Source organism: Phaenicophaeus curvirostris, chromosome 7, assembly GCF_032191515.1.
Source record: "Phaenicophaeus curvirostris isolate KB17595 chromosome 7, BPBGC_Pcur_1.0, whole genome shotgun sequence".
Classification (NCBI taxonomy): Eukaryota; Metazoa; Chordata; class Aves; order Cuculiformes; family Cuculidae; genus Phaenicophaeus; species Phaenicophaeus curvirostris.
This window is the reverse complement of record NC_091398.1, coordinates 26,611,414-26,632,698: the sequence shown is the minus strand read 5'-3', so window position 1 is coordinate 26,632,698 and position 21,285 is coordinate 26,611,414. Positions and strand designations below refer to the sequence as shown.

Genomic DNA, 21,285 nt, shown 5'->3' with positions numbered 1-21,285 from the left:
CTAATTTTTTGCTATAAATATGTGAGGCTTTACTTGGCTTCAGACGGGTGAGTAGGGTTTGACCTGCAAAGATGATTTGGGCTGGTGAGATTAAATTCACTTTGAAAGTCTCCGGACCTTCTTTGCTAATTTGCCTCCATAAACATCCTGTCCAGAACTGTCTTGTCTCCTGGCTCTTCACACTGTGTCAAGATAGAGGTTTGAGAGATGTCCTTCATTGTGAATGAGTGCCCAACAAATATTCCCAGGCACTGGAGTTGTCTTGGTAAGTTGTTAGCATAGCTTTTGGCCTGCATTTGCCTTAGGCTGTTTCTGTGAGAGTACCCAGCATGGTTCAGGAGTTAACAAGTCAGGAGCAATACATAGTGTGGATGTGGCCACCCTTTGGCCTTTTTTTCCCTAAGGAATAAGAGATTGGACTTAAGTGAGTCTGTGCCAGTTAGCATTGGCACTAGAATATGGTCCTGAGCACACTGAGCATACTAGGATATATGTTGCCATAGATACTCGTCACACATTAAATGTGCAGTTTGAAAGTAGAATCAGAAGCAGAAGAACAAAGAACTTAAATCCCATGTCTCTGAAATATATCCAGTACTTCTCCTAAAGCTAGATGTGGTCCTTGGAGGACTCATAACTTCCTTATAACAACAACTTCTTCAGGAACTTCAGAGTGACTTGTACAACTGCTCATCTCCAAACGGGTGCTTGCAACCTAATATGGGTACTGGGAAGCTGCCTTTGCTTCCAGGTGATATTTCCAGGATTGCCTAAGCGGGATGTCAAAGCAGGAGTTTTGGCCTTCTGAGGAAAAGCCTTTCTCCTGGATGCTTTCCTGAGAAGAAGAGGAGGAGAGTCCCCGTCTTATTTCAGCTGTAGCCCCTTTGCATCATGTTGGGGGCAACCTCTCATGGTCCTGTCTACCCAAGCTGTGAAGCTAGTGCTTCTTCCCAGCACTGAGGCCACGCTAAATAATGAAATTGTGCATCTTCAATGTGGTGTGGAGAAGGCAAAGTAAAGAGTTTACATCTCTGAGTGGTGCTTGAAGGCTCTACCACTGCCTGCGTAGTTCCTTTGAAAACATTTTGTAGGAACACAAAACCTATTAAAACCTAGACCAAAATCCTCAGCCAAACCAATAATGTGGCTGTATTAATCAAAAGGTTCGGGAAGAGAACAGCTTGGCTTTTCTTAATTAAGATTGTCTTTCCCTGGCAGATTAATTACCCAGAATTCATTGCAAATTTCTGGCTCCACGGATGTTATTGATCCAGTCAGGCTGCTAGTTTGTGCTTGCAGGGATCTGTCTGTGATCCTGCTTCTGTGGGAATTTGGGGAGGGAGGGAAAAAGGGAGTTGGATGCCAGTTATTAATAGAATTTGGAACAGTTCTTTTTTCCCTAGCTGATTAAATAAAAAATGCTAGACAGTTGCATAATTTCGTGCATCTCAGTAACAGCAGCAATTACCACCACATGACTAGAAAAGAGTGTGGAAGAAATGTGGAGACATGCCAAAGACAGCACTGGATTTTTTGTGTAGAAGGAAAGTAATGGGATTTTTTTAAAACATGTTCAGAAACAGTCTGTTTAGAAAAGTACTGGGGGTGTTTCAAATGCCTCCTGGGCTGCAGTTTTAGTGTAACATGATGGGTTCAAATCAAGCCCAGGAAAAGGAACAGGACCGCTGGTCCCTTTTGATGGTGTTGGCAGGAACGAGAGAGGTGGTCCCACTGTAGCTGTTGGTGCTTAGTGGCCCACTTGTTGGTGGGGATGGTGTGCTAATCGGAAGCCAGTGACATCTGCCTCTGCTTTGCAGAAGAATAGCAAGTCCTGCCTTTCCAGAAGGGGAGACTGAGACAGGTTGAGTGTCCAGTGATGGGAGAGGAGCACTGCTGTTTGGGTAACTGAGAAAGACTGTCCAAGGAACGTTCCTGGGTGTGACGCTCTCCCCGTAAAACACCAATTGCTCGTTGTGTGGAGTCATGTGTGGTTCCCTTTCACACATCTATTACTTTGGAAAATATGATGGGCACCAAACAGCTTTGGCTTTTTGAGCCCTTAATCTTCAAGTTTGCAAATAGCATTTTAAAGCCTGAACACACCTGTGTATGCTGCCTCTTGTTTGCTTCGACCGTCGGGCGAATTCCTTAGTTAAACATTTTCAGGGATGATTTCTAATCCAGGGACTGTCCTTTAGCACGAGGCTTTGTTTTCTGTCAGGCCAGCTTGTTGACTTAAGTACTTGTTCCATTCTGCCTGGATACTCAGCCTCTTTTCTTTTTTCTCAGGAATTTTTTCCTCACTACTGCAGTCTTTAAACAAGAAAACAAACAATTCCCCAAAGCTCTGAAACATGCTTCTGATGCAAGATGTGCTGTAATTATTAGAGGTCTCTGCAGTATCACAAGTCACAAATGGTGACAGTCGTAAGAATAGCTGCCTTGCTGTTTGGAGACAGCTTTTTGCCAGGCTTTATTTGCAGCCTTTCAGATTTTGCTGTATGAAAAATGCTAGTTTTCCCCTTAGAGTTAAAAATTCAGGCCTGAATTTTCAGGAGGTAGCAGTAGTTTGAGGGCCCTAAATTTGCCTGGAAAGTGGTTTTTTTTTTTTTAATTTTAGGAAAATTTAAATACTGTTGTTTTGGGGTCCCACTTTAAAGAATCTTCTGAATTGAGCACCCTGAATAGTTTTGTACAGTTTGCAAATTCAGAACAGAAGTTGAGAATAAGAGGTAGGTCGCAAGCAGCAGATGTAACAAGCTATAGACAATGAAGGACAATTGACTGCAGTGCTATTATGTTTGGTGGTTGGAGTCTCATACTGACTGTGGATGGTAGGAGAACCTCACAAATCCCTTATGTTTCTTCTCCCTTTTTCAATAAGATGAATGAAGAATCAAAGTTCTGGGGACTGCATCTCATATTCAGTCTGGATAGACGACCTTAATTCCCTTAATTAATAAAGTCAGGGGAAAGATGACCATTTTGATAAGTGACTACCCAATACATGCAAAAGAGGGGTGAGTGTTTTCTTCTGAACTTTATGCTTGGGCTTCAATTTAAAATTGAGACACTGAAGGCCAGTCAAGCATCTCAAATCATACTAGACAGCTGTTTAGGCAGTTTGGTGCTAAATACAACTGGGATGAATAATTCCTAGGATTAGAAACTTAATTTTCTCTGAAGTAAGGCAGCTTAGAATTTGCCAAGTGGCCTTTAGATGTATAATACTGGACGAGTCGTAGCTGTAGATGTCTATGTTAAATACATACACAAACAAGTTGAAATACTTGGCCTTAAGCATTGCTCAACTCTTAGAGCTGGTTACTGGAAACTGGAGACAGATGTAGCTCCCGGCGTCACTGGTCCTTGACCTGTGTACAGAAATAACTCCAGATCTGGCATCTTTCACCACCATGAAACCCTGTCTCATTCAGAAAGGACAAATGCATAGATTGTATATGAAAGTGGGAATCTAGTGAAATGGTTTAGCCTCCCTTTACTCTGCTTACAGCCTTTGAAATAATCCATTATGCTCCTACCTGAGACTGCTCTAAAGTTTAAGAGGGCCTTAGTGATGTGGTAAAGTTCACAGCATTTACAAACTAAAGGTTGTGGGCACTTAAAAATTATATAAAATAAGTGAGTTTACAGATGTCTGTTGTTGTTTAGTGTATTAAATATCTGGGGCACTGTTTACGTTAAGTAATCAGTGCTTGTTGCTCCCAGCTAAATTTAAAATGAAAGGGAAGGGAATGCTTTATTTATTCTTTCTAAGATGTCGCTGTGTATTGCCTAGATGCATGGGGCTACTGTTGGGTATTTTTGGGGATGCTAGGTATTATATTATTATAGAAGTGACTGATCTTGTCAGTGAACTCACAAGATTTCAGCTAATCTACCATAACTGCCTGTGAACAGGCTCCTTTCTCTTACAGATGCAAAGTAACTAACTACATTTCCACTTTGCCTGATGCCAAGTATATCAGGCAGTAGGACTGTGCATGTCAGGAATCAACACAGCATAGCTGGGGCACGTGCCTGGGCTTCCCTTGCACTAATTTTGTGAGTGCTCATAGCAGCTTGAGTTCTGTCTCATGCAGGCATATATTTATACCTTTTCTAAACCAAAATTTTACATTCCCAATGGTTAAAACCTCTTCCTGCCAACACCTTGCTTGAAATTTTATGCAGTGATTTTTGTGATTTTTGCAATTCTGCTGTGAATTTTGCAGCGTGAGCTTATACCCCAATGTTTTGTCAACACTTCTGCCTGTGTGTGAGGGAATCCAGGCTGCAATATCACTCAAACCTCTTTGTTTTACAGGCTACCTTCTATCTCTGTAGAGCACCCTAGTGTTTCAGCCTGTCTCTTCTCCTGAAATCCACTGAGCTGGCAAAGACCACAGAGTGTTAGAGCTGCGGCAATTCAGCAGAGCCCTGGTTGGTGTAGGAAGTTACTTTTGGTATTAGCAGGTGCAGGACACATTATGGGTTTTAGCACAGAATAAAGGAAAATCCAGGAGGGCTTCTTGAAGCAGGAATAATACTTGTTTTGTGAAGAATAACTGAATTACAGGTAAGATAATGTGTGCAGTAATTTGTACTTGCCTAGCCTGGGTGATGCAGCTTTTTGTTAATTGGGGGATATAATTTAACCAAAGCATTGTTTGTCAGGCAGCTTTCTATGATAGACCAATTCTGGGTCCTGGACTTATGGAGAGGACTCTGTGAAGTCTAGTCTGCCAGTGGTTCATGGCTCTTCCCTCCTTTTCCTGAGGATCCTCTATGGCCCATCTTGTCCTCTCTTCTCCAAACCATCAGCATTATCGCCGCAATGATCAATAATTGCCACCAGCCTCTTCACACCACGTCTCCCCTCTCTCTTCCATTCCTACCCCTGCTCCATATGTTCTGCTCCTACCCCCTGCTCCCACCATCCTATCTCTCTCATTTCTTGTCCTCCACTTCGAATTAGCACAGCTGTTTCTTTCCAAACATAGCCTTGTCCTGTCCATTTCTTTTTCTCCACTTTTTTCCTTCTTCATCTCAATGTCTGTGTGTACTTTGATAGGCTTATTGGAATAGACCTATATTGGGGGAAAAAAAAAAAAGAAAAAAGAAAAGAAGAGAAAGAGAAGAAAAGGACTTATCTGGTTTCCAAGGGAAGGATGAAGAACAGACTCTTGCCTCTCTCCAGGGCAGGATCCTCACATATGCAAGCATGAGAAAGTTTTGTGACCCTTTAGCAGAAGACGAGTTTTCAGAGCTTCTTGTGACCACCTTTTGTGACCTCTGTGTTTCACTAGTGAAATCCTGCCTGTTTTCCTCCTGAGACAGGAAGGCTGCGTGGCTGGTAGCTCTGGGCTTCTAGGCACATTACCTTGAAAAGTGATGCTTTGCGCATTCAGCGGGCACTACAGAAACAAGGGGCAGTCTCAAAAGATGTCCTGGGGTATGATGTGCTTTCCTGTGTCCAGCATTCAGGAAATGAGCTGTAGATCTAGCCTAGCTCTTTACCAACCACTTCCTACCGTGGCATTGGTGATTACTTCCATTGTCCTCGCTTTCTCTGCACATACCTGCTCTGAGCATTCCATATGTCTTGAAGTTCACACCAGCAACTTGTAGGAAATAAAGCTGTGAAGTAAGGACTGACTCCAGTACTTCTTAGATGGGGCGTGTTCTTTGTCAAGGGCAGTTGTGTATTGTCCCTGGGAAGGACCTAGCGCAGCAGAGTGGGTACTCTGAAAATAGCCACATTTTTCAGTGTTTGACTATACTTACCATGGTTGCCTCAGGCTTTTCTCTTGCACATAGGGACAGCACTATATATGAACCTTATAATAATGTGTGTTAAATGATTTTTGCTGTTTAATGCCATTAACAAATGATAAGTCAAACTGCTATCACATTGTGCTATGCACGCTAAGCCATAGCATTTTCTTCAAATCCCTTACGTGAAGTCTTCACCTCCAATGCATCGGCAGAAGATGAAAGCTTACTGTATAAGGCCATGTGTGGATTGTGACAAGAAATAAAGAGATTTTATTGACCAGGAATGGCAGTAAACAAACAAAGAAAGAGTTAGATTTCACAGTGTGTGTTACAAGTCAACAGAGGAGAGGAAAAGATTAACAAGAGTTGTTCATTTGCTTTTTTTATTATGTATATTTTCATTAGAAAACAACCTTGAACACCCAGGAATAGTTTTCTAATAAACGTAAGCTCATGAAGAGCACTTGGAAGTTTCCATTTTGGGTTCAGGAGAATGACGGGACAGTAACACAGTTGACATGGTCATTCCTCTTAGCCAACCCCTCCCTTGTGGCTGTTTCTTACATTGCAGCCTTCCCTTCCCCATGCTTCCTGCCCTGAACAAATCCAACCCTCCCTCCCAACCCCACAGATGTCTCTGTAGAAGTCTCAAAGAGAGTATTTCTGCATGGACACACCATTGACTCATCTCATCCCTCAGTGAACATAGAGATTTCTTCCAGGCCCAACTCAAGACTCTGCCAACGGACCTTGGAGATCCATGCAGAGACACTGCTTCCTCTCCAGGGCAGACCCTGTAGTAGTGAAGGATCAGGCTGTAGTCCTTGGGAGTGATTTCAAAGGGAAGATACAGAATTAGCCTACTAGGTACTCTGCCCACTGGGGATGAAGATCCAGGGAAGTGTTCTCGCCATCCCTGCTAGCTATCTCCCTTCTTACTCTCAGCCTCTCTGGGGCAAAGTCCTGAAGGGGTTGATGCATAGCTACGGGCTGGTTGTGCTTCTGGAATGAGGAAGATTTCCTTCCCAAGCCTGGCCTACGTTGCCTACAGAGGGTTTGTTTATGATGGAGAGATGATGTGTATGAGCTAAAAACATAAAGGACAAGGCCATTTCGCTTTGCTGTTGTATACAATTGAAAAAGATTCTTTCTCCCCTGTCATCAGGGCAGACCTCACAGTTTTACCACCATCTATAAAAGTGCTTTGTCCTCAGTGTGTTTTTGGCTCAGGAACATCATACATTCTAGTTACCCTGAGGCGAAGAAACAAAAGATTCCCCATGCCATTATCCCACAGCTCGATAGCAGTGAAGGAGATGATTGAAAGCATTTACTCTTCTGGATCAAGAAGCTAAACTCCATGAAAAGGGGTTCTGCTGGCCACACCAGTCTAGAGGGATGGGAGGAAGGTTTGTGTGCTTGTTAGCAAGGAGTAGAAGGGCTGTCCATACTCCTATCTCAGAGAGATGCTCTACCATTCAGTACCAATGAATTACCCTTTTTGAAAGGAAAGTGAAGATTATGGAGTAGTGAGTGAAAGGGGAGTGGGAATATGATCTCATAAGAACACGGGTACTGACTCCAGACATCAATTTTTGTCCCTTGAGCTGAGAAAGATCAGTTGCATTAGGTAGAGATCTGCACATTCTCCTAGGAAAAAGGACTAAACTGAACCTCTGTAATATCCAGTGGAAAAAACTCACAGAGAAGTGTATCAGGCTGGAGTTTAAACAAAATCTGTCTTGTAATGAAGCGCAAAGAGTAGAGTAGCTCTGTCACCAACTTTTAAATGTGAAAGTATAAGACAGGTCACATGTGGGGGCACATTGGCCATGTGCAGTTCTTTTGGTTACTGATAACAAAACTCATACAAACTGATAGATGCTCCCATTGCCCACGTGTGACTTGCTAACAGCCTTCTGCTTCTTCGGAAAAGCTTCCTTCTTGACCAGTTGCTAGTGACCAAGGTGATGTCTACCCAAACAATACAATTGACCTTCATGAGAACTTAGAGGCCCCAGACACCAGCTCTTACAGTGAAGAAGTGATGTAGTAATGAACTCGTTGTCACCATGCCATAGAGGGATTTACATGAGGCAAAACATCTCTGCCTGATATTGGCTATCTCATCCAGTGGGAGCCTGTAGAAGGTTATGCTCTAGGAGGGCTCCTTGATTATAAGCAGAATCAATCAGTCAGACTTTCTTTGAGCAAGTAGGGAACTGAATGAAATGTCCCAATTCTGTTTGGGTAAAGCAACATCTTGATACATACCATAACACCTAAAGAACCTCCCCTTAGTACCTGTTATTTAAGACCTGGGTATCAGAATCCTTTTTGTCTTTTTTCTTTTTTTTTTTCTAAGATGCTTGGAAAAAGCGGGGGTAATATTAGGAAGGAAACAAGCTGGGAACAATACTGTCCAGGTGGCTTGGGAAATAATTTCTCTCTGAGTTCTTGCCCGTGTTTAGAATTCCACCTCTTGTCAAACGATTGTGATGGCAGATGTTTGTGCTTTTGTGTCATTGTGCTTGTTTGAGTATGGCTCAGGTAGGTTTGTGGGGTCTTCAGTCTGTTTCCCTCTGCTGGAGCTGAGTGTCTGTTTTCCACATACTTCTGCAATAATTAAATGCTACACTATAATGGGCCTGAACCAGAGACAGGCCAGAGGTCAAAAAAGCATTTCCCTCTTCTATCTTCTTTTTGCCTGAAGTCAAATCATGCATTGTACTTTCCACACAGCAACTCCCTAGCTATCAAGACCTAGTCAATACAGTTAACTATTCTTTCAAGTTTATTTGTTTTTTGTTTTCTTTTCTTTCTGTTTTCAGGATAACATTTATAAATATATATGTATATGTGCACATATATTTTATCTTGCTGTTCCAGTTCTGGAAGAGGTAATATCATTCTTTCATGAAAGGAGAAATTGACCCACTGACCTGGAGGTAATTTAAATAACAAAATAAGATAGTTTTAGATGTTTGTGTAAACAGCACAAAAGTGGCACATTCTGTTCTCCTTGTACCCAGTGTGCTAGATGTGAGATCAAAGGCTGCCTTCAGTAACTGCAGCATGTCAGATATATTATTGAGGGAAATATTCCTAGATCCATCAGCTCATTGCTGTCGTATAGAAACTTCACTATATATGTTTCAACTATATATTCTATATAGAAGAAGAGGTGAAGATCAATGCAATAAGCTCCTACAGTTGCTTCTCCTCTCAGGATTCAATATGTCATTGTCTTTCAATAAAATGAATTTGCCTGTCTGGATACATGAAGGATGTAAAAGACTGAAATCAGTCTGTGAGGAATCCTGTGTCTGCTCAGATCTTCAGGGCTGAAGTCCAGGGATGGCAGAGGGGATGAGGCATCTGCTGGCTCAGGAATGAGAAGGTGCAGTCACAGGTGAGGTGAATAGAGGAGGAGCTTAGGATACTCAGACAGTAGCCAGTAAGGCAATTGCATTGCTGACTATTTTCCTCCATGTACTTGACCAACATTTAATAGTAAGGGAAAGAATAGGTCTTCTGGCCATGTGTTCTCCCAAGGAAGTGTGCAGGAATCCTGGTGGATGAACTACAGGTCTGAAGTGTTCATGGTGCAGCTTCCTCCTACACTGAAGATTGGTGGTTCTTTGCCTAGACAAAACGTTTTTTTTTTCTCTTGAGGAAAACAAAGAGGATGCTCGAATGACTGACTGTCACACGTGGGCAGGGAATGCAGAATAGAAAATTCTTCAGAATTGTCCTCCATCCCAGGCACTGGCTCTAATGTTTTACTACTGCCAGATACAAGGACTTTGGGAAAGATCAAGGAATTGCCAGACATTAGTAGTACTTTCCTGTCTCCCAGAGTGAAAACAGTGGACAGACGACACCTCTCTTGACTCAAATCTATGCTGCTGACTTGTTCTTTCTTTGTCACCCATTATGATAAGGTTAAGACATGGTCCTCTTCAATACCTTACTCAGGAAACAATAACAGGGAACACACCTGATTTACTTGAAAAACAGTCCATAATTTCTGACATTTGAAATTGGAAACCAAGTGTTACCTGGATATATAGGTTTTGTTAGCATTATGTTTGGTTTTTGTTTGGGTTTGGTTTTTTTTTTGTGGCAACCAATTAACAGAAGGCTCTGTGGCTGGCAAAGTGAATATATATCAAAGAGGACTGACTGATGGTTATAGTCTTACTATCGATACAGACTCTTAATGGTTTCTGTGTCTCTGATGACCCTTGGGTCAGTACACGTGCTTGAGCTACTCGAGGCATAGAGGAAAAGACTCTGAACTTGGCAGTGAAAATTTAGCAAGACTGGATGGCAAGAATGGAAGAGCTGTGGAAACTGGAGGCCAGTACTGATTCTTCAGTAGGCAAGAATAGCATTGGCAACTGACATAGAGCAGAACACCTCTGAAGAGCATAACCAGAAGAGCATTACCAGAAAGACCTGTCAAAACTGACAGAAAATCAGAGGACTAGCAGAAATCACAAGAATGAGCAGGACCACACACACACATGATTCTTGATGATGGTTGAACACAGTCCTCCACACTGACCACCCCCAAACAGTGTTGGAGGACACAAAGCCCAGGAATTGAGGGGTCTCCACAGTAATAGGACCTGGAATTTTCTTCACTGGGAGAACCAGCTGCCAAACTCTGCAAGCTTTTTTTGTTGGTGGAAGCTGTTCTAACTGCTTTGTAACAAAATACAGAGAATGTTTCTTCAGGAACCCAGCAGACAAGACTAGAGGAAAGATGTAGGGAAGAAGAGATGCCTTCTGTAGCGTAGTTGCCCCATCTCTTCTGTCTGCTAGAATCCCCCAATATGCAACGTATTTCACATGTCTCAGAAGCGTACTGTCTCCTTTTGCACCTTTTAAAGTCCTGCATAGTAGCACAAAGGGGATGGCACAAGGAGGCTGTGGGAGACAAGAGAACAGTGCTATGGAAGGAAGAGACCCTCATCAGTATTTCTGCCATCAATACTTTGGGGAGGAAAGAAAAAGAGAGTCCAAAACCCCAAATCCCACACTAAATTTGCACTTGTTCTCTGAGGCTGGCAGCCTATAAGTTCGTAAACTCAGAAATACCTTGTTCTGGAGTAAACTGTTCTGAAAACAGTTTCCAATGGCTTCCCCGAGTTTGCTTTGCTGGTGGCAGCCCTTCGGCTCCATGCTGGCACAGGTACGAAGCTCTTTGAACAAGTTTTGACCTTCCTTTAACCCCTCTGCCCATCAAGCCAGCTAATGACATGCTTTGTATTGCACAGAACACATACAATTGACAAGTTCATAGTATTGTTTAAATATTAAACAGTCTAGACAGGCTTTTGAGTCTTGTGCCGCTATGAAAAGACTCAGACCATACCCATCTCTGAAACTGGGCTGCGGGATCATTTGCACAGTAAGACAGACAATAAGACTTGTATACATTGCCATGCAACAGAAGAGACCCCGAACCGCCAGCCCTAAGTGGAAAGTTTATTTCTAAGCACAATATATGGAAAAACCAAACCAACAAATCCCACAGATATAGAAAATGTTGTAGTAAATCCCTGGTCAAGTAGGAGTTCATGTCTGTCACTACCCTGCACCTCACAGCCGCTTAAAATGTCATGCAATGGAGGAGAGGGCACTCAGACGACACCCTCTGCTTCGGATCAAGGAGGATCTCCAAGCAGGAGGGGGCCTATGGGACTCCCGCTGAGTGATTCGGACTGTAACCAGCAAAAGGGCAGCACTGCTCACCCCCACCACGCGCTTCATGACTACCAATGGTAGACAGAGCACTTCAACAGCCTTTACCAACATGGATTCTCACAACACCCCTGTGAGGTAGGTACGTATTGTTATTCCTCCTTTGCGTGGAGGGGGGACTGAGCCAAACAGCCCAAGGCTACAGAGTCGGTGGCAGAGCTGGAGTGAGAGTATGCAGAGTCCTGTGTGCTCAGATTACTAGACCACACCACTCTTTAATGGCAAGTTGTGCTTCTGACCTCATCAATTTTTAGTTGTTATCCAAATTAAAGGAATTTGACATCTCCATATTAAATGAGTGGAGGATAGGGAGGGTAACAACATGTCTGATAGCCGCCCCTTCACCTGCGTATGCTTCCTCAAACCACCACAATTGCCCATCTCTTGGAATAAGGACAACTTCCAGGACAGGCATGGGGGTAAGAGGCTGCTGTGTTTTCTTGCTTTGGCCAAGTTTCTCTCTACTGCGGATCAGAAGTGATTCTTCCAGAGACTGTTCATTGCAACACCTTCATTCTGGGAGTAGCTGCTTTTAAAGATGATTATAATTTCCCCTTCCCTCTCCCTCCTCCCACCAACATCCCTTCCCTCCCCTCTGCCAAAACACTCTTTGGTAGATAGTAAGATTGGTCAGGTAAAGTACAGTGGCCTCAGAAACCATGCTGTTCACATGGGTCCTCAGTAAGTCAGCTTTCTTGGCTGGTGTTTCATCTCCCACACTCTCTGCCACAGAAGTACCTGTTCTGTTGCATTCTGATATTCAAAGGGACACTGTCAAGTAATTGAGGTGAAAAACGCAACCTGCCTTAAGATGCTAACCTCCACCTTCAACACTGCAGAGTGGCCGGTGTGTTTGAACCCAGAAGTTTGACACCTTCCCTAGTGTAGAAACACCTGACCCATGATGGCCTGCCTGCCAAAGGAGCTGGTGGCTCACGTTTGCCCTGGCTCCAACAGAAGCTGTGAGAGGTGCTGGTACAATGATGGAGAGCAATTGGATACAGACATTGTGCAACGCTGCTCAGCACGTTGGAAAAACGGTGGCAGTTTGGCTGAAGTCCTTATCTTAATTTTTGGGGGAGCTGGGTTTGATCACTATGGGCTCCTTGTTTGGAGATTTCCGAGTTGTTGGTCCTCAATTACCTAATCTCTGTATGTTTTAGGTTTCTGCTCTTACACTTCCTTTGTGGCAGTTGCACTGGCAAAACAGCTCAACGCTGTAGAGCTTGGACGTATGTATCCTCCTTAGAGCAAGGACAGTCAGAAGGAAATCAGTAAGATGGATTACGCAGAAGATGGGGAGAAGAAAGATAAGGATGGTAAAAGGAATGGAGAGAGTGGAGAGAACAGTATGTGCCCAAATGGAAAAGGACAAAATTGTTAGGGAAAGAAATTTTATTTTCAAGCTTGTAAGAGAATATTACAAACAATGGAGAGTAAAAAAAGCCCAAACCCTAAAAACTATTTAAAAAGTACTTGACAGTGTCCCTTTAATATCCACAAATGATTCAATCATTGTGCATTGAAAGAGAATGTTCCTGAAGAGCAACCGGTACCTTCGAGGATATATCCCAGAGAAGCAGACTTAATAGAAGTGTTACATATTCGATTAGCGACTGTGCTCCCTCTTCAGACTCTCTCTTGAATGACTGAATGGAATAGACTGTAATAAACTAATAGACTGGATGTGAAAGGCTCAGCCTACAAGACTGAGTGAGACTGTTGCAAATCGAGCAGCAGGGATACAGACACCAAAACAAAAAGTTGTGCATCTCTAATGCATGAGAGTCTCACTCATCAAAGTAGCACAAACCCACCGTGATGGGTCAGCTTCTTATGACTGGATTAAAATGGAAGGAAATTAACCTGGAATGTCTGCATGAAAAATGATGTGTGTGAATGGCAAGATTTGGATGCTGGATTTGGGGTAATGAAGGCATAAATCACACCAGTACTTGTGCTTGAAACACCTGCAGAGCATTGTACAAAATTTGCCAAAAATGCCTATACGTCGAATAAAGGTCATGGAGCGCCCTCCCCCCTCCCAAGTCCACCCTCACAGACCCCTTGTCAGGAACATTATGAAAAAAACAGGACTTTGAGTGAAATTTGGGTATGCCTGGGTTTTGCTAGATTTTCTTGGTGGGATGATTCAATCTCTCTTTCTGTAAATCAACACTGAATAATCCCCAGCCATTTCACTTCGGGTATCCTATAGTAAATCGAACAAGGCTCCAGAGTGATTCATGAAACAAAACGGCTCATAGCCCTGGTTAATCACAGTCTGGAAAATAAAAATACTCCAAATATTTGATATTTTGTTCCCTTCCTTGTTTTTATAAAACTCACACTCTGTGTGTGTGTTTGTGTGCGCGTGCATGTGTGTACGGGGGGTTGTACAGAGCAATACCTATTCCAGGTAATAGGATTTGTAAGACATGCTAAACCGTCTGTTCCTCTGCTTCCCCAGAACTCTGCCTACTCAGTTTGTAGTCTGTATTGCACTTGTTTTGTTGTTTTGCTTTTTTTTGTGATTCATGTTGGGTTTTTTCTTTTTTTTTTTCTTTTTTTTTTTTTTCAAACTGGCTGGAAAACTCTTAAGCATGAGTGTGCAGCTCTCCCTCCACCTGTTTTTTTCCTCAGCTGGCCAGGTGTCGCCTCTTACAACTTGTGCAGTTATTGAAAAAGAAGAGGAGAGGAGGGAAAAGGAAAAAAAAAAAAAGAAAGGAAAGAGAAAGAAAAAGGCACACCATGCTCTTCTGCTTTATGAGTTCTTTGTCTCCTCTTCATGTTAAGGCCTCCTGAATTCCTCGGCTCAGACCGTCGTGACCCTCATGACGAGCTCTCTGTTACTACTAGACTGACTTCTCTGTTCGTGAGGCCTCAGGTGGCTGAGTATATGCAGGATGGTATAAGCACAGTGGTGGTCAGAGAGGGTGCCTGTGGCATGGCCGGCAGCCCGTGCCCCGCTGTCGGCTGGAGCGGAGTTAGTGGCTGTACCACCAGTGGAGGACGAGTGGGTGGTTTGGGAGGAGGGGCGCTGATTTGTCCTGGTCCCTGTTTTTTGTTCCTCCATGTCCTTTGTTTTGTCATAGTTCAGCACTTTCCACTGCTGATTGACCGCCTGCCACCGCTTAAAAATCCGGTAAACCGAGGGCCCTTCGTGTATTATTAGACCTGGAGGGAAGGGGGAAAGAAATAAACATAAAACAGAACCAAAATTTTAGAAAGAACCATAAACCTACCCCTGTATCCTGCCCTGAGCTAGCTTTGTTAGCTCAGCTCTCCCTCGGCCAGGGTTTATCATAGAATCACCAGGTTGGAAAAGACCCACCGGATCATCGAGTCCAACCATTCCTATCAAACACTAAACCATGTCCCTCAGCATCTCGTCCACCCGTCCCTCAAACACCTCCAGGGAAGGTGACTCAACCACCTCCCTGGGCAGCCTCTGCCAGTGCCCAATGACCCTTTCGGTGAAAAATTTTTTCCTAATGTCCAGCCTAAACCTCCCCTGGTGGAGCTTGAGGCCATTCCCTCTCGTCCTGTCCCCCGTCACCTGGGAGAAGAGGCCAGCACCCTCCTCTCCACAACTTCAGGTAGTTGTAGAGAGCAATGAGGTCTCCCCTCAGCCTCCTCTTCTCCAGGCTAAACAATATATTCAATGATAAATCACGTATTTTAATTACTGACAGACAAAGCACCAGTGCTTCTGCTCTGCTGGATTCCTTTACCCCTGAATTAAAAGGATTACAGCTTTATCTCAGCAATCAATAAATGGATTGTAAAGGCAGCAGAGTGAGTTATGCTCCTACAGCAAAACAGTATCTGTTTACCCATAAGTGCCCGAGGTTTATCTATCACTGGACTAGTTTTGCATGCTGCATAGGCATGATTCACTGAGCTAACGGCATGTGTTTGGAGGGGGTGTAACTGGATCTGACGTGCCAGTGACGTCTGCTGCACCAACGTCATGAGCATGCACAGCCCGAGTCTCTCCCCACACACAAAGCAGAGGAGCAGACACGCACACGGAGGCCAGAGGTGTCAATCAAGCAAAACATTTGTCTATACCTATAAATGGCTTGTCATCCTAGGCAGGGTTTTGCTCACCTGCAGCGCGGGTACCTCATCATACATCATTGCTTTCTTCCAAGAGGAGAAAAAAAAATGCTTGAAAGAAAGGGCAGATGAGCTTACGCTGCGTGCACACCAAATATGCACCTAATGCATGTGTCCTGCTACCCATCAGCATATACTAGAGCTGACGTCCAGGGCACGGCACTGGGCTGTAGGACACTTGACTTCTAATGGTCTCTGCATTTCAAAGAGAGTGATGAGCTCAGGTCCTTCTATCCAGCAGTTAGCTCACCTCCCAGTAGTGTCTGTGATCCTCCCTACCCTTTCAAGAGAACTGAAGCAGTAGACAACTTTAGAAGTTTAGAAGATGATGATACTCTTATTATTCAAGCTGCCAGGCTTTGGCTAGGCCCTTTGAATGCACTAGAAACAGCAGTACCTGCCACGCTTTGTTGTTCTTATCCACTGAGGCTGGAGGAAGCCGCAACATCTTATGTAGACTGTCTTGGTTGACACACTGTAATATGATTAACAAGCTTGGCTAGAGAGTGGGATTTATGCAGAATGAGGGGAGTCTCAGTCTCCTTGTTTTGCAGCAATTTGTCTGTTAGGAAAGTGCCTTCATGTCCCATATCACTGAATGCAAATCAGCAGGTAGGACTCGGTGAGTTAGCACATGGATAGCATCACTGTTCTCAATAATGACGGCTTCACTGTTCTTGGTCAAGGTTATCAGAAACATTTCTAGGAAAAGCAGCTCACCTGCCTGCCTGTTGCAAGCATATACATACAACAGCAAAGAACAAAAGCCCCACACAGAAAATCATGCCTACATGCAGAGCCTGCCTCACCCAGCAGTGTGTGGGAAGATGATGGTCAACACAGAATGAAGTGGTTTACTGCTGTCCCTTATGAATCAAATGCTAGGGCTTTACCGTCCACCCAGTTTTTCCAAACTGTTCTAGTTTCAGATGACTGGAATAAACCTGTGATATGTGAAGACCCAAATTATCTGAAGGTCACCCTACTCTTAATACTGATCTCCCCATTACTCACTGATGGGATCCAGCCACCTGGTTTCTTAGGTTATGCACCTGATTTTACAGAGTGTAATCTCTAGATTCAGTATAGATTGAGTTTCTAGCCTCTCTGGTTTTAAAGCAAAACTAGAAGCCCTGCTGATTTGAACATAGTTTAGCCTTAGGGGGACTCTCACTTTCATTGTAATGGGGTGCTGACCCTACTTACTACTGGCTGTAGAGGTAATCACATTAGATAGTTTAAATATGTAGATCTGGCTGTTTTGACACAGGGAATGGCGTGGGGCACAACGACACAACAGAGATATTCCCTCTGGTTCTCAGAGGCCAGCGAGATTGCACAGCTGTAATCCTGCAGTGATGCCAGCTTTTCATAACCAAACACTATGATGTCGTGATAGTAAAATCTGTTTTTAATCCCCTACTTTGAAACATGGTTGAGAATTCTGACATCTTCTGATCAAAGCATCAACCACAAAAAGCAAGACTTAGGGAAAGCCTGTAGATCCGGTCAAGGAGATAGAGCTTTGAAGCAGGCCTGAAGTGGATCAGCCCATGACAAGGGACATTAGAAATATATTTAAATGAGCTGTCTGATCTGTAATGAATGAAATTCCACTCTGATCAATGACAGAGACAATGTTTCTCTGACCACTTTAAGCCTCAGATAAAAGAGCCAAAATCGAATGTTTTCTCCTTGGCTGTAGAACATTCTCCATAGAATCAAATCCATTCTCCAATGTATTAAACACTGAGCCAGGATTGTAAATCTATTCTTAATTACCTTATCACAAATATTTAACGTGCAGCCTGATTCAAGAGGGCTGTTTATAACATTCTTGTTTGTTTGCCTTCTAATTATAAATGTTTATGATCTTATGCAATTAACTGTGTGATGCTGATGGATGGGTTGTTGAGTCAACTGAGCACCTGTTTTCTTAGATAATTTTGGTTTCCAAATATTTATAAAAGTACAAAATAACTTGTTATCCTCTGTAGTTACTGGGCTCTAAATTACTTATCGATTTACCAGTGTCAAGCTCAGGAAGCTGTAAAATTAAAAAGGAACCAAGTGGAGGGGTGGGCAGGGAGGCAGAAGTAACAGTGATTCATTTGCAAGAGTTAATGCCAAGAGTAAGCAAGAGTCCATCAGTTTATATGAAGCTGCAAGACACTTAATGCTCCCATCAAAACAAATTTTGTCTGCCAGAGATAACTTAGGATTGGAATTCCTACATTCAGCTCTCTGTCCTCTTCCAGGAGTACCCCTCCCTCGAGGATCATTCTTGTTTACAGAGGTGAAACTTTCCAATTAAAGGCCAGACTCAAGTGGGATATCCTTCAGGAAGAGAAGTATTCAATTAGAAGCGCCCAGCTAGAAGCAATTATTTCATAAGCCAAATCCTGTTTATGTGAGGAAGATAACAGGTTGGTGTGAACTTCCCTCTTCATGCACTCCTCTCTTTTCCATGCAAAAATGTCTATATAGAGAATTTCAGATGGATTCTGGTAATGGCCTGGTTCTTTTCTGCTCCTCCCAAGTTTCTCTCACCCTATTCTGCTTCACAAAATCTGTTCTCAATGGATCCTCTGTGAAACCCAACCTATCAAGAAGGAAAATCTCTGTGAATTTTATGAAAAATGTGTTGGTCCAGATTGTTTCCTGGTCCATGAAATCACTTGTTTGTGGTGTCGGTGAGATGAAGTTGCTATGGAATATGGGCACTGAAAAAGTGCTGTTCTCATTCCCATTTTTGCATGGGCTTAGATGGACCAGCAGTATATGGAATTCTTCGAGCTGAAAATTGCTGATGCTGGAAGAAATATTCAGGGGAACTATAATATGCACTTGTCTTGTTCTTATTTCATTCTTATGTCTGTTTGTGGCCAATGATGGAAACAGTGCAGCTGGCTAGGTGGAGCCTTGGCCATTCTTACATTCCTAGACAGACACTGTCTTGTTTCATGAGATTTCCCAGATATCTTTGGGTATGAAGACAGTCCATATTATGTGTTGGGGTCATTAATGAGATAGAAAGTCTGCAAAAAAAAAAAAAATTCTAATGACTCTGGTTGCGTTGCCACATTGATGCAGCTACGCTGTTACGAAGACATGACATAGCACTTCTGAGTGAACATAGTAGAGCCAACCCAGTGAAGTGCTCTGAATTAATTCATGTTGAATCCCAAACAATATGCACAGGAAACTATATTGATCTCTTTCACTATGCTTACTATCTCCATATATTAGCCTTTTTTTGTTCTTTCTCTTGCACCTTTACTATCATTTTTTCCCTCAGTCTTCACTGACAACTGCTCTCCTCACCCCTCCTGGGTCAATGGACAACAAGATGAGGACCAGGGGGGTAAAGCCCCTCCCACTGCAGGGGAGGATCAGGTTCGTGACCACCTGAGGAACCTGAACATATGTAAGTCTATGGGACCTGATGAGATGCATCCCAGAGTCCTGAGGGAATTGGCTGATGTGGTTGCCAAGCCACTCTCCATGCCATTTTGAAAAGTCATGGCAATCAGGAGAAGTCCCTCGTGACTGGAAGAAGGATAACATTTTCCCCATTTTTAAAATGGGTAGAAAAGGGAACCACTGACCTGTCAGCCTTACCTCTGTGTCTGGGAAGATCATGGAATAGATCCTCCTAGAAGCTATGCTAAAGCACATGGAGGACACAGACGTGATGAAGAGACAGCCAGCATGGCTTCACCAAGGCCAAGTCCTGTATGACCACCCTGTTGGCTTTCTATGATGGGGTAACCACAGCAGTGGACATGGGAAAACCAATGGATGTGATCTATCTGGACTTCTGTAAAGCCTTTGACACAGTCCCCCACAACATCCTTCTCTCTAAACTGGAGAGATATGGAAGTGATGGGTGGACGACTGGATGGATAAGGAATTAGTTGGATGGTCGCATTTAGCGCTGTTGTTATGCAAAACTATCACAGTAAGTGAGCCAGCCCCAAAGAGCTCAGAGCCTGGTTTCAGACTGGAAAGCAACAGGTTAAAAGCAACAGGTAAGCAACATCAATACAGGTTAGCCAAGGAAGTGTTGTGTCAGAGTCGCATACCCAGCCTCTGCATCCCCACAGCCTCTGGGAGAGCAAGCTGACAACTGCTAACACCCGCCCTCACTCATTTTCATCCCAGAGCAAGAATAACTGCATTGCTTCTTTTCCAGATGACCGAATTGCACTCTAGAACAGAGCTAGCACGAGTGAAAGCGGTTTTATTTCCATGTTCTGCTGATTGCCACAGCAAACCCTGAACTTCTGGACTCTTAATGTGCAAGAGTTAGAAAGAGGAGCATGACAAAAGGTAAGTATTACGGCCCAGAGGTGAGGCTCATGTCACTGTAGGATTTCTCTGAGCCTTGCAATACCTGCCCACACCACATCACGATCCATGTGGAGAGCCTCGGTGCAAGGAAATGTTCTGGGAGCTGAGGGGTGGACACATGTGGGCTGTGTGCGGGTGGCCCTTTGTCTCTTGGGACTGTTTGGGACAGAAGTGCATTGCCATCAATAGGCCTGGGGCAAGACTGATTCAGACAGAGGTCCTCAGCCCAATGACTAGAATGGCTGTTGGAAGAACATGCGCAAAACCCATATGTAATAAGGACAACTGTGTTTATGCCGCTGTATGGGCAAGGGGGGGTGGGTTGTGTACCACCATCCTGTGAGACTAACCTGAGCAGCTGTGAGCCTTCAGTTTAAGGCAACTTTGGAGCAGCAGTTTCTCAGAAATGACAAGCAGTCACTTCTTCACATTGTAGGCCTCTGCCACCAAGTAATCTTTTCACCAGGACTTCCAGCCTCTAAATAACCTCCCTATTATTAAAATACTTGCCATGCATTTTCTTGAAAGCGACAGGTAAATTCTTGGGGCAAGAACTGTTTCTCCTGTTTGTCACTAAAGAAAAAACTAAAACAAGGCTTCTGCTGACAGTGAGTAGTACATCACCCCTGCCCTGACACACACGTTACCACAGGAGTAAAAATCACAGTCCATTCCCAGCCAGTTATTCTCTTCTCCTTCTCATAAAGCCCCTGTCCTGCCACCTGAGCTGTCACCTCTTGTTTCCACCTTCAGCAGCACTTTCCCCCTTCGGTTTCAATTCCAAATGCAGCTCCACCTCAGGCAGACAGCTGCCATGCGTTAGCCTGTTTCTGTTGCTTTCATTGCTCGGTGTCAGGGGAAGATTATGGCAATTGTGATCAAAGCTTCATGTTTGCAACCACAAAATTGGTGGCTCAGTTCAAGGCAAACCAATCCTCTTGGGAGATAACACTTTCCCCGCCAGTCCTTCACTCTATTGAAATAATTGTGTACACAAACCCTTCTCGCCCTTTCTGTGAATTCTTTCAGCTTTTGTGGCAATCTCAAATTCCCCAGGTTTGTTTCCAAAGTTCCAGCAGCTTAGCCATCATGTATCTCTCTGCCTTTATCTCATTCTATATATATTCCATCCTCAGCCTCCTTTTGTCTTAATCTAAGAGCAGAAAAGTGGCTGTAGTGGTTCAGGCAATGGGTCTGCCTGTCACAGCATCCTGCCTCCAGCAGTGGCCAACAGTACAAGGAAGGATGTAAAAACAAAGC

General features: G+C 43.7%; 2 protein-coding genes across 3 annotated transcripts in view; one reads left to right on the top strand and one right to left on the bottom strand.

Moving 5' to 3' along the window:
- The window catches only part of RPL37A (ribosomal protein L37a), a 239,101-nt gene that overhangs the window by 55,045 nt on the left and 162,771 nt on the right, over nt 1-21,285 (top strand). The gene's annotated exons all lie outside the window — the stretch shown is intronic.
- The window catches only part of MARCHF4 (membrane associated ring-CH-type finger 4), a 101,866-nt gene continuing 93,429 nt past the window's right edge, over nt 12,849-21,285 (bottom strand). For both annotated transcript variants that reach the window (XM_069861381.1, XM_069861382.1), the window contains exon 4: nt 12,849-14,727. In XM_069861381.1, coding sequence (XP_069717482.1) covers nt 14,366-14,727 — 362 coding nt within the window. In that variant the 3' untranslated portion in view covers nt 12,849-14,365. The remainder of the gene's footprint in view (nt 14,728-21,285) is intronic.